This window comes from Capra hircus, chromosome 3 (assembly GCF_001704415.2).
Source record: "Capra hircus breed San Clemente chromosome 3, ASM170441v1, whole genome shotgun sequence".
Lineage (NCBI taxonomy): Eukaryota > Metazoa > Chordata > Mammalia > Artiodactyla > Bovidae > Capra > Capra hircus.
In genome coordinates this window covers 13,805,488-13,819,082 of record NC_030810.1, presented here as the reverse complement: position 1 = coordinate 13,819,082, position 13,595 = coordinate 13,805,488, and the positions used below count along the sequence as shown (strand labels likewise).

The 13,595-nt window shown below is 41.4% G+C and overlaps 1 protein-coding gene across 1 annotated transcript; it reads right to left on the bottom strand.

The window, feature by feature from the left end:
- On the bottom strand, positions 115-12,017 carry AKIRIN1 (akirin 1). Its single transcript, XM_018042069.1, has 5 exons — positions 11,659-12,017; positions 7,512-7,652; positions 5,204-5,338; positions 3,808-3,879; positions 115-3,149 (listed from the first exon to the last, which is right to left on the bottom strand). Exons 1-5 carry the CDS (start codon positions 11,876-11,878, stop codon positions 3,139-3,141), a joined length of 579 nt encoding a protein of 192 aa, XP_017897558.1. The 5' UTR covers positions 11,879-12,017; the 3' UTR covers positions 115-3,138.

Sequence of the window (13,595 nt, the reverse complement as noted above, 5' to 3'; positions counted from 1 at the left end):
CAAACAGGCGTGGCAGTGTTCCAATGTAACTTCAGTTACAAAAAATAGGCCACAGTTTGCTGATCCCTGCTAAGTGAGTAACAAAATACAGATTCACTGAAAGGCATCACTGAATTCAGTTGTCATTCATTTTTTATTTTTCAGTCAAACACTTAGAAAGTACAAATTCTAAGAGAATGTAGACTTGATGTTAACAAGGGGCTATTCATTCTGGAAGTTGAGAATCACCAATGCAGAAAGAAAGGGTTTTGGTCTTCAGATTTGATGAAGACCACTGTAAAGAGACCTGCTGTAACATTTTCAAGTGTATATTCTATGTCCCAAACTGTGCTAAATACTTTACATGGAAAATGCAATCTTACATTTGAAAACAAACCCCAATGATGTACATACAATTAACCCTTTTTACAGACAAGGAAACCATGGCTCAGCAAGTTCAGTAGCTTGGCAAGGCTCACATAGCAAATTAGTGGCAGAGCAGACTAAACTCTACGGCTACAAACATCCAAAGACCATTCCTGTAACTACTACATGAACCAACCAATCCTCCCTGCTGGACAGATAAGACTCACCATGTGGGGAAGGCTGGCCCAAGTTCTTAAGTCTCCTGATATTATTCTTCCTTGGCAACTCCTAACAATTATCACTGCCTCATAACTTTAATCTCCCCTGTACTCCTCTGACCTAGGTATGCCTGGACACTTATTCCCTTCCTTCCCCTTAAGAGGAAGACTTTACTGAAAGATAATAAATGGAATTAAAACTTTTTAAACTAGTTCACTATACACAGCTCTTCTGAGACCACAGGTCCTGGCCCATCCTTACAGGTCTTTGACTTCTTCCCTTGGCCTTAACCTATTTCCGTGAGCCAAAGACACTTCCCTACCCGGAAACTGCCCCTAAGTTCAAAGCCCTAGCAATCAAGTTCTAGAGAAAAAATTCCTTTCACTTGTCTGATCACCTTCCATGTCCCCATTTCCTGATCTAGGATCCATCTTTTCTCTGCATAAAACATTGAACAAACATGTCTAGTCCCTTTTGAGAAGATCCCCAAATCCAGTCATGGTGGTGTGGTCTTATACCCCATGGCCCCAAAGGGCAATCACATGATGATACAACAGCCTAATACTGGGTGCAGTGAGAGGGTGCCTATCTTCTTCCTTACAGAGGCCTACTCTACTTCCCACCCAGGAGCCGTTTAGTAGGAACGGACGGACACCAGCGACGGGGAGCTGGTGCATCACACTGGCTCTGCATCAGCCAGGCTTCGGTGAAGCGGCATGCCCCAGTCCCGGCCCCTCCATCAGGATGTCTGATGCCCCCACACTCGCCCATCCCTTGTTTTGCTGGGACTATCCCACTGTAAGGCCACTCTCATTACAGCCACTGACTGCTATTCTTCTCTTCCAGGAAGAAGTGACTACCCTGGGCAAAGAGATGAAACACACTGCCCTTCAAATATAAAGTCAAAATAATTCTTTAATAATTAAAAGATCACTTCTGGGCTTTAAAAAGTCTTTAAATCTTAAATGTAATGTTGAAATGGAGCAATAGTTATAGCAGCCTCACATAAATTATTTGAATTAATAAACATATCACAGTATTAAGAAGGCAAGGTAAACAAATAGCTTAAGTATTTTATTTGTTTGCAACTAAGCTTATTAACACTATATAATGAAAATGTACAAAGAATAATGTTGTTGTTTTGGTTAGATTTAAGTCAAAGACATTCATTAATAAGGAATCTTCGAATGTGAATATTCCAGAAATTTTTCTAAGCCATATGATCAGGACAACTGTCTCTGAATATTACCTTACTTTGGAAGGTACTGGCATATGTTTGAATTAAACTCAAGTTTTGTTTTGTTTTTCCCCAAAATAAGCCTTAATTAAAAAAACTAGTCTATATTCAAACTAAAACAATTTTAATAGAACTTTCCTTTCCAGAAACAATAATAAAGGAAACAAGGCATTTTGTAAAATGTGGTCCTGAACAAGTCACAGTAAAAAATAAATGTATACTTAACTTCCACCTCCTCAAAACAGAGGCTACTTTCTGTTCCTCAGCCTTGGAAATGAGGTGAAGAACAGTCTGTAAGCAACTTTGGGCAGGGGTTGCCAAAACAAAGCCTAAGCACTTGAACATGGACATCTCTTAAAAGAATTTGGGGGAACCTGACCAAAGGATCCAAATTCTATTTTTAATAACTGATACAAAGGTGAAGTGGCTCCTCCCAAGCAGCAGTGCCTCTGGGGCCTGTCCCAGCCCGCGCCCACCTTTGTTGTGCTCCCCATCAAACCCTGATGCTCTTGTTCCAGAGGAGACTTTTTCCTTCTGAGAGGTTTCAGTGTCCAGGGAGCTCCCGTGTGAATGAGGTGAGCACAGACTCCATGTGGGTTTTTAAGGCTTGGAGTCAAAGTAATGTTCTAACACGGCGAGGCAGAATCAGATGTCAAATGGCCTGTCTCCAGTTTGTTCTATTCCTCACCACACATTTGTAGACCTAGGACCACAGACCTTTGCTATATCATCATAATCACATCTAATGTCCATCCTAACTTATGATTCATATTCTGTGCCTGGAAACAGTCCCTGTATTTAACAATAATACCTACACATAAAACAATCCACTGTTACAACTTATATGGTCACAAAACATTAATGATCTTCTGTAGACCAAGCAAATGTTTTTAACCATAATTGTCGTGCATCAAATTCACAGCCAGAATCCCCAAGATCAAAAAAATTTGCACAATACAAATAATAACTTAAAATACACATACACACATATACACACTCTCACACACACTTCTTACAGAACTGTGCTTGGGGAAACTCCATTTGTTGAGTGCCACTGAGGGCATATTTTTGCTAAACTGCTGCTCCAGGTGTTTTTGTTTGAAAAATCTATCACAGTAGGGCACAGCTGTTTATTCGATGAGCAGAAAAGAAAGATATGCTTGTGGCAACCAGAAAGTTTTAAGGTCTTTCAAGTTGTATAAAATGGACCTGCAGAAACATTTAAGTGTTCTCAGGATGAAAAGTTGGAGCTGAAATGTGATATCAAACCAGTTGCAAAAAGTGTACAGCAGCCATCTCTTGAGGTCAAACCTGGTACCCAGATATGCAAGAAAGCTTCAGGACACATCTATAAATTAGGAGTAAAAAACAAAAGAGTTAAGAATATTAAAAATATAGGGTCATGCATTTTAAATATTAACTAATGGTGAATGTGATAAACAGTATGGAGGATACGAATCACCATTCAAGAGGTCCTAAATTCGCAAGAATTTAAGAGAAGATAATTCTTAAGAACTTAGATTCAGTTTACATATATAGCTGTTTATAATTTATGTTTTGAGCAACCAGTGGTGACAAGATCTTTAGAATTAAGAAATTCTGACTATATACTTGATAAGCTATCTTAAGGACTCAATTTTCATAAATTAACAGCTTTTCTGAGGGAAAAGTCAGGTAATAAATTGGCTGAAGTGAGACTACCTGGGTTTTAATCCTGGCTGAACCACTAGCAATATGAGCCTGGACAAATTATTTAACTTCTTTAAATACTCTTACCTTTAAAATGGGACAAGTAGTAGTTTCTCCCTCACAGGGGAATTATGCATTAAATAAACTTTGGGAGGATTTAAATGGTTCAGCACAGTGCTAGACATGCAAGTATTCTTTAAATGTCATCTATTATTTTACTTCCTAGGGGCTTTTTGCTCCCAAGAGACAAGGTACTCAGTGTCAAACTCTTGCTCTTGGAAGTTGAAAAAGTCAATGAAAGACTTGGCAATACTTACAGCTTGTTGGCCTTGTCCCATATCGTCGCATAATCTGATCATGTGTGAATTTCACAAAAGATTCATATTGTTCTGTGAGGGGAAAGACAGTATATACTATCCCCAGAAACCCTCCCACAGTTTTTCAAGAATCAAGTGTCGGAATCACATACAGCTTCCCATTTAACATTACCCACTCTTAGGCCCTCCTTATAATGGTCACTCTGAGATCTATTCCTTTTTCTTAGATCCCAGAGCCAAATCCCTAGCTCCTAGGTTTGGTCACTGATCATCTCTAACATTTTCCTAATAATCTCACCCCTGCCATAATTTCATCTCCTGCTGATGGCTCCCCAAGACAGGCAGCTGTGCTTACTACTACAAATCAGCAAATCTTAGTGTATCTCCTATAGGACATGAAGCTTGAAGCTCTTTTCTGCACTTTATCTTTGCTATAAATTTCAACATACACACTGAGTGATAGAGGTGGAATGGCTAGAAAGCTAAGAGAAAATTCCACAGTACCTAACTACAGACAGTTCCACAGAAGCTACCTTCTGAAGGGAAACTCAGTAGAAAGACAGAAGGCAGTCTGACATCCATGACCAAAGAAGTCCAAACAATTTTGGAGTGGGGGCGGAAGAGGGGAATGGCATACTACAGCTTCTTCTTACGATACACACCATTAGTGTATTGAAGGATCAAAGAGGTTCTGCTATAAAGAAATTCATTTAACTCTGTTAAGTCAACAGTTCTCAATTTAAAGCTGACCTACTGACATTCTGTAATGTGGGCCACCAGGCGAGAAAACAATACTGTTACAGGAAGAAGTTGTTGTCTAAAAACCTCTCTGATCACATCATCCTCTCTCACTAAATAGGTACTACTTTCTATTCTTGATTTAGATTCCTTCCTTTTACAAAAGGCTTTACTTGTTGCCATCACTAATCACTCTGTTCTAGCCTGAGCGGTGCTTTCCAGACATTAAAGTACCTCTAAATCACAGGACGCCTGACTTCCCACATCCACAAAGAGACTCCCACCAGAAGTCTGAATATGTCGACTATATTCTTCCCAACCACCTGTTGGGAGGTTAGCATGATCCCTACCCACCTGTCTACTCATCAGCTAGTCCAAATAACCTTCTCAATGCTTTTATTCATATGGAAAATTCTTGAAAGAAAAGCTTGGCTTATTTTGTTTCAAAAATGTAAATGAAAGTCCTTCCATACAATGTATAATATATAAAATGCTTAGAATCCAAAAGAGAGTAATCAAGGAGAGTAACTTAATACTTAAAATTCATTGAACTCTCTGGTATTAAGTTTTATGCTTTTTCTAAATTACTATTTACTTAAGTGGGATTAATCCTTACTGAATCCTATTAACAATGGTCATAGCCACTGCGTCAGCCTACCTGCTAGTTTAGTATTGAGGATTTGCTCATATTCCTCCCGAATTTTATCTTCATAGTCTTTTAAGAGACGCTCACATATTATTCCAACTTGTCGGAGGGTAAAGGTGGGCTGGTCCTTTTTCATCCAGGAGGAACCTGGCCAAAAGACAAATCTAGTTTACATAACACATTCCAGCTACTGTAGGGTTCTGAACTGGTAACTAAGCAGAGTCCTAGAATATAAAAATTGTTTTAAAAAATAGTAATTTCCACTACTTTACAATACATGAAATAGTTTCACAAAATTCTGTTTCTGACATTCGTTCTACAAGGTAAATTTAGTAGGAAGAACGTGTGTTCAAGTGTGCTAGCGTGTCTGCACACAGAAAAATGGTTCTGATGCCATTAATAATCTGAGCCCATATAGAATGCTCAACTGGTAAAGAACAAAAAGGTTAAAGCTGATAGAAAGACTGCATTAGAGAAAACAGATTCACAGTGTAAGAGCTGGGCTTCCCTGGTAACTCAGCTGGTAAAGAATCCGCCCACAATGCAGGAGACCCCAGTTTGATTCCTGGGTTGGGAAGATCCCCTGGAGAAGGGATAGGTTACCCACTCCAGTATTCTTGGGCTTCCCTGGTGGCTCAGGTGGTGAAGAATCTGCCTGCAATGTGGGAAACCTGGGTTCGATCCCTGGGTTGGGAAGACTCCCCAAGGAGGGCATGGCAAACAACTCCAGTATTCCTGCCCGGAGTACCCCCACAGTCCATGGGGTTGCAATGAGTTGTACATGCCTGAGCAACTAAGCACAGCACAGCACACGTAAGAGCTACCCTGATCCTTGGAGATCATCTACACCAATGTTTAATCATGGTGGTACATCATAATTCTCTGTAGAATAAACAACAAAAAAGATACATATTGATGTAATTCTGGGGTAAAAGGGCTTGGGGACTGTTTAAGTTGCACAGGTGATTCTGATAAGAAATAGCTGACCTGCCTGATATAAAAAACTGTTAAGTCACTGACATATGAAGGAAAGAGACAATTTAGGCACTACACATCTCATCTTTGATCCCTTTTAAAACTAGGTTGAGGAAAATGAAATGTTCATAAGATTGCAGCTGGAAAGCAAAATTTCCACTGGGATGCCAGATGGAAATTGGTTTCCTGATCATGATAAAAGCAGCAGCTCTGTCCCAGTTCTGAATTTTCCTCAAAGCTCAGCCTGAAATCTGTTTCTTGAGCCCTCTTAGTCTATAGACCAGTTAAATCACTTATAATTGTTTCTCTACTCATAATATTCTGTCAAAATTATATTACTAAAATCCCAAGAGAATATTAAGAAGACGTGCTAGTTACAATCACTGAAAGATCTATCACTCAAGTATGTACAAGAACAATTAATTGGAAAGGGTGTTGTCTGAGAACCAAGACCTCTGGGTTAGAAGAAGACAATTCAAATAAAAATTATTTGATGTGAAATTCACATAAAACGAACCATTTTAAAACTGAACAATTCAGTAGCATTTAGTAAAGTTATAATGTACAACTACCACCTCTATGTAATTTCAAAATGTTTCCACCAAGTAACACCACTTACCCATTAAGCAATTTGTCCCCATTCCCCACTCCCCCGACCTCCTGGCTAACATTAATCTGTGTTCTATAAGGAGACTAATTTTAATCAAGGCAATTTTTAACTCTACGAACTGTTAAAAGGAGAATATTCTGTGAGGAAATAAACTCCTCTACTGTTAAAGTAGGCAGAGTTCACTACCAGTGGTCATGTTTGAGCCCTGGCCTGTTGACTACTTGCAGGGACTCATGGCTGAACTATCACCATGAAGGTTCCCTCCAACCCTGAGATGCTATTTTTGAGCACATCTTCTCTGACCACCTGTTGATGTTACAGAGCAATGCTGTCACACACTTTCTCCAATAACGGAAATGTTCTATAGTGCTGTCTAATACAACAGTCACAGGTGGCTGTTAACTGTTTGAAATATGGCTACAGCAGTTGAGAAACTAAAATTTTATTAAATGTTAAGTAATTTAAACAGCTACATGTGGCCACCGGCTATGGTACTAAATGCTGCAGTTACAAAGGGTACTCTTGAACTGGGTGGAAGGAAGGTCAATCAAACCAATCTAAGTAAGGTCTTTTGTAATTTCATGACTATGGTTTTAAACGTATTTATAAGTAGTAATATAATGTATATACTTTACCAATTTTATTACTTAGATGAAATAAATTCTGGCTTAGGAAACCATTTTAATTACCAACTACAAAGTCTTAAATGGATTATGCACACTAAAACATGCTTACCTGGAGAATTAGGTGCTGTGAGTGTTGAGGAGTGAGGTTGACTTTCCGAAGTACAAGCTTCACTCTGATTAAGAACAACTTCTAAATGTCTCCACCTCTGATAACGACTATATTCTTGTTTTATGTTCTGAAAAATTTGCTCTAATAAAAAAGAAACACACTTGAGCATACACTTTATTGTTACTTCTTCCCGCTTCCTGTCCCTCTTTCCATGTTATATTAACAAGAAAAATGTTTATACCAGATACAGCACTCATCCTATAACCCCCAAAGTGCTTCCTCTTATTGCCACTGTTTCAATAATTACATAGGGTAGCAGCTATTTTGGCATAAACCACCCAGATATTAATAGTTCCCTTGCTTCTTTTCCTGTGACAATGATGACCAGATCTGCCGTTTGCTGTAGGATTAACTAGGACAACTTACAGCAACAAATAAACAAACAAAGCCATCCTTCACCTAATAAAGAGCTATTTTTGATCTCTGTTGAGTTGCACAATTTCACAAACCAGGGAACTGAGAGTCTCTTACTACCCAAGGGCTTCTAACAATGAAACTCTTATACTGTTTGGAATTTAAGATCTTTGGGGAAGGGGACAGTAGAAATCTTTAGGTTCACAGCTTGGACATTGACCAAGAGAAGACCTGACATTATTGCTCGGAATGGGTGGTCAGAGCTTAGCAATAAATTTTCTGATCCTATAAGAGGCAGTATTGCTAGGATTCAGATTACTATTCTGTGTCAAGGTAATAAATCAATTTGCTAATGCTATTAAAGGGAGTCCAAAACACACAAATCACTAACCACCCTGAAGGCCTCTCCCAGAGACCAGAATCTGAAAGGATGTGGTTTTCAAGTTTTCTGGTGTGTGTGTTTTTTATTTTTTTTTATTTTTGGGGGGGATTAAAACATGTATTCACTTTCCACATAACAGAGCTTCCTCATAAAAAACGAAAACCAGGAAGCTGTCACTCCTCTACTTATATTATTCTTGTACTTGCTATAACTATATATTTTTTTAAAACAGGGGTAATTGCTAATAATGCCTTGCTTCCTTCCTACCTATGTGACGATGACCCTGGGAAATCATTCAGGATTAGTAGCCTAGTACTTCAAAATGAATGTTAAATGTCTACCCAAAAAGTTGTGAGCATCTACACCAAAGACATTAAGAATGCCATAGGAAGTGATGATACAGTCCGACAGGAGCTCAGTGTAGCTCCACACATAGCTCAACTCCAGAATTCTCGGCCTGAACACGGAACAATGTAGGATTAGCAAACCTTTCCTTTCACAGTGCTATGAAGTTCATATTTTAGATCCCTGAATTTATAGTCTCTGCTTCATCTTCAAAATGTATTACTCTCCAAGCACATACTTGCCAGAATCAATACAAGGATGTAAGGAACTGCCAAGACTTGAAACAAGAAAGGACAAGTATGAAGACAATGCGCATGGGAACAGAAGGTCTTTGATAAACTTCTAACCGCCTCCTGTACAACAAAGTGAACAAACGGAAAGACACAACATTAAGGCTGGCAGAGGACCGGCAAGTCCAAGAGTCCAAACACAGTGTGCTCGGGATAAAAAGAAGTAGCTGTGATTTTTTTCCCAAGAAGGCCACACAAAACAGGAAAAGACATTTTAAAGAAAATTAACAGTGGATAATAATTTAAATTCCTGCCTTCCATTATTATTTGAGATTGTGCTTCCAGGTTATACTAAACTAAGTCCATCTTCAAAATTCTACAATGGCTTCTGGTTGCTACCGACCAAATTCAAACTCTTGAATATGGTATCCCTTGCCTTCCAAGACTTGGCCTCAAATTACTTTTCCAGTTCCATCTCCCACTACAACCCTGTTGCCTTAAACTATTCTTTCTTTAATCTGTGGGTTTTCTGGCCTTTGCTCTAGCACTTTTCATTTGCTTGATCTGAGGATGTCTCTCCCCCTAACATTACTCAAGACCCAGCTAAAATGTTATCTCTTTCTGGAAGTTATTCTCCAACCCTCAAGTCATGATCAATTATTAATTAACTGTTTTACATCTAACCTCAATCCACGCTTACAAACATCTCCTGGAGGTCAGCAACTCCTTCCATGCCTGGTATCCACCTAGTTTCTTTAAACAATACAAAAGGCTTAATTTTATAGGCTCCTTCCATAGAAAGTGCTACAATACATTACCCCCCCCCTTTTTAAGTTCAGTAAGAACAGTTTTTTTAATCCATAAGGCATCTTCCACTTAAGCCAAAGCAACAAATCATATTGGTTCTTTCATGCCAGAATCATAATCTAATAAGCATTAAGAAACATAACTGATCAATCTTTAGAGATGAATATTTTAAATAAAATACTTTCACATAAAATGACTAAGAAATCCATGCAAAAATTTTATGATTAAAAAATACCCCAACAACCCCAGTATAGCACTCTACCATATTTAGGTTTCCAAACACATTCAGCAATTACTTACTAAGCATTTGCTATATTGTAAACTACACAGAATTAATCTAGATGGTAGTACTGGAAGAAATAAAAAATTTGCATAAAATCCATCAAGATAGGTGAGGCAAGTATTAATTCTATTTTGCAGGAGAAGAGCGATCCAGAAAAGATTCTGTGACTAACCTTGGGTATCTTTAGCAGTGAAAGAAAAATATCTCTCTTCAAGAGGGTATCTATGTCCCCTGCTTTTGCAAACATTATTTCATTCAGTACACAAGGCTTTGCAACATTAAGTGATCAGACAACTAAAACAGAATAGAGTTCCTTATAGGGCAGGGTTAGTCAGGTAAGGATGGAAGACTTGAAGAAATAATTGTATTTATTAGCAAACAGGTGAAAACATCATGATGGAAGTCAAGGATAAGGTACAGCCAAGTGGGGCTTGGAGAAAAAAAGCAAAGGCATAGTTATGGGGGAAAAATGTATAAAAGACTGCCTAGGCAAGAAATGGCTATAGCAGATAAATCCTTTGAATACCAAGATAAGAGAAGAGGTGAGGTGAACATGAGTAAGGACACAGTGCCTAGGAGAGCCTGACTAGCTACCGCTGGAATCTTGGTGTGAGAGGATGAGGGCCTCAAATCTGCATTGTGGATATGCATTATGCAGAGTGGGGAGGAAATAATGGCTAAAGACACTGGTAACTGAAAGGGGTAAGAAAAGAGATTTTAAGGCAACCTCAACGTTTTGCTAACGCTTGAGGAATAGAAAAACACACAAAGAAATGAGTTGCCAAAGTCCAGTTGTGAGCCACCCCCCCCCCCCAATTTCCAGGAGCCCTTTAAAACTGCTAAATATCCATTCTGATGCACCTTTCCCTCTATTCTTGTGCTGTGGTTAGCTGAGTTTTTTTCTTTTTTTAACTTTATTGTCACACCAGTTCTCGTCTTTCCCTGGCCTGTGTGGAATGCCTTATTAAAGGAGAATCTCTGTTACGGATAATTGAATTTCTGCTTCCGGAGCTTCTGTATGTTGAAGGATTCTCAAATTCTAGCTAACGATCTACCGATTTCAAGCCATATATGGTGCAAGACAATAGCCATACAATAAAAGAACATGGCCAGTCTCTTAGAAACAGGTTGAAATCGGATTCCACGACTTCCGAGGGCGGCCCGAGATCCCTAAAGACTTCTGGAAATCAGGTCTCCCTACAAGTCCCAGCACAGTGCTGCACAGCACGTTCTCAGGCCCCTTCCCAGTAACCCGCCCCCAACCCCCACACCCTCAAGGCCAGGTTCGTGAGTAGAATCCAATTTTCCATGGCCCACTGGATCTGCAGGGCGGCTCAGTACAGGGGAGGGCAGCGGAGAAAGGAGAGGCTCCAAGGTCTGGGAGGGCCCCGAGCGGCCGGGGCTATTTCCATCTTGCTCCCGCTGCCCACCTCTCTAGGCTCCCCAGCTCCAGGAAAACCGAAAACCGACTCTGTGGCCCTACTACCCCTCCCGGATGTCTTCCATCCCCGGAAGCGACAAGGCCCAGCGGCACCCCTGTTCCCTTTTTTCAGGGCAAAGAAGGGGTCCGCAAGTGAACTAGCCTAGCGTTCATGATCTTCTCCCACCCCCACTCCAACCCTCACCCCCCCGCAAAAAAAAAAATGCCTGGGCCTGGCTTCCTGCCAAGCCCGCAGCGTTGGTTACCCGGAGTTGGAAGGCGCCGCTCGCTGCCGGGCGGGGCGGGCTGCTGCAGAGTCGGCGGTGGGGTCTGCGTCTGAAGCAGCGGCGGCGGTTCGGCGTCCGGGGGCCTGAGGCCCGGAGTGGGGCCGGACAGAGGGGCGCAGCGCCGCCGCTTCGGAGAGCCAGGGCTCAGCAGCGCCGCCTCGAACTCCATGGGCCGCTTCAATGTCGCCCCGCACGCCATGCTGCTGAAAGACCAGGGACCAGGAGCCGACGCGGTTGTAACCGAGGCCCAACCTCCCGCTCCTCAGCGGAGCTCTCAAGCCAAGCCGGCGCCAATGGCGCCTCCAGCACCCGGCAGCAGCGCTGGCCCCGCCTCCTGTGACGTCACGGGCCCGCGCCACCACCCAGCGGAGGGGGGGAAGCCGGAAGAGGACCGCTCTGGGAGGTCCGTCAGCAACGTTCGGGCCCGCGGCGCCCCCTGCTGAGGAAATGGAACGATCTGGGCGGAGAGTTTGGTCACCAAGCAACCTCGGGAAGGCCCCCACCTCCGCCTCTATCGCTCCCAGGGTCCCATCCAACCCCCACCTTCCAGAGCCGAAGCGCCTGGGTGGCCCCTTAGGTTTTCGCACCTGCGCGAATGGGAATTGGGGGAAGGGAGAGCCTGGAGGGGCCTGTCCAGAGGCTATGGGGGTCTGTGTCTTCCGGTCCGGTTACCCTATAACCAAGCCGCTCCAGTCCCAGTGATAAGAGAGACGGTTATACTAAAAGTTCTACAAGGACATTGTCCTCCCACCCCCAGTCCAGGAAAGCCTTCACTTAAACGAAACCTAGAATCTGAGGGTGGACTTTATGGAAGTCCATCAACCCCATAAAATTGTATGCAGAATTGCGTGTGTGTGTATGTATATGTATCTATGACCCGTATCTTTATCAGCTCATCAAAAGGGTGAGTGAGTGAGTGAAGTCACTCACTCGTGTCCGACTCTTTGTGACCCCATGGACGGTAGCCTACCAGGTTCCTCTGTCCATAGGATTTTCCAGGCAAGAGTACTGGAGTAGGTTGCCATTTCCTTCTCCAGGAGGTCTTCCCAACCCAGGGATGGAACCCAGGTCTCCCACATTGTAGGCAGACACTTTACCATCTGAGCCACCAGGGAAGAGCCCCAAAAAGGGTATGTTACTCAAAATAGTTAAAAACCACAAAACGCGCCCCTGGTTTGAATTATCCAAGAATAGTGTCAGAGTGTTTAGAACTTGAGCTGACAGCTGATTTGCCAGGCCCCTTGTTTGACCTGGCAGCCCAGGTGCTTCCTCAGGTCTATCTGAATTCTTTGAAGCGGTGCCAGCTATAAAGTACTTTTGATATTCTGGAAAGATAAATAGAAAACTGGAGCGTTCTGTTTTCAGAAACTGTATTTGAAAGTCTATTACTGGTAAGCAGTTTCAGTGCTTTGAAGAGATGGTCAAAGTGATCTGTGATCGAAAAAAGACTAAATAAAAAAAAAAGAAAGAAGGCTAAATCTATAACTACGTATATATGTGTGTGTGTGTGTGTGTTTATATATATGTAATGGTCATACCTGCTGGGATCTGTCTGCCTAACCATATATCTGGGATTTTCCTAAACAGTACAAATTTCAGATATTCTCTTGTACTAGACCTTATGCCAGATCAATGTGGCCCAGTATTTGAATCAGAGAAAATGGGCAATACTACCTCAAGTTCCATTGTTTGCGTCTTTCTGTTGCATTTCTTTGTCCTTCCCAGTTTCTCCAGACTTTTTTAAGATCCAAACATAGGTTTTTTTCTTTGCATTTATCTTTGGCAAATAGCAGAAATAATTCTAAAATGACTGAACATACTAAATGCTTAGCTTATTTTATCCTATTTCTTCTCCATAAGGACATAAAGGTTTACAACAGACAAAAACAACACAAAAAACACGAGAGCAACAAACA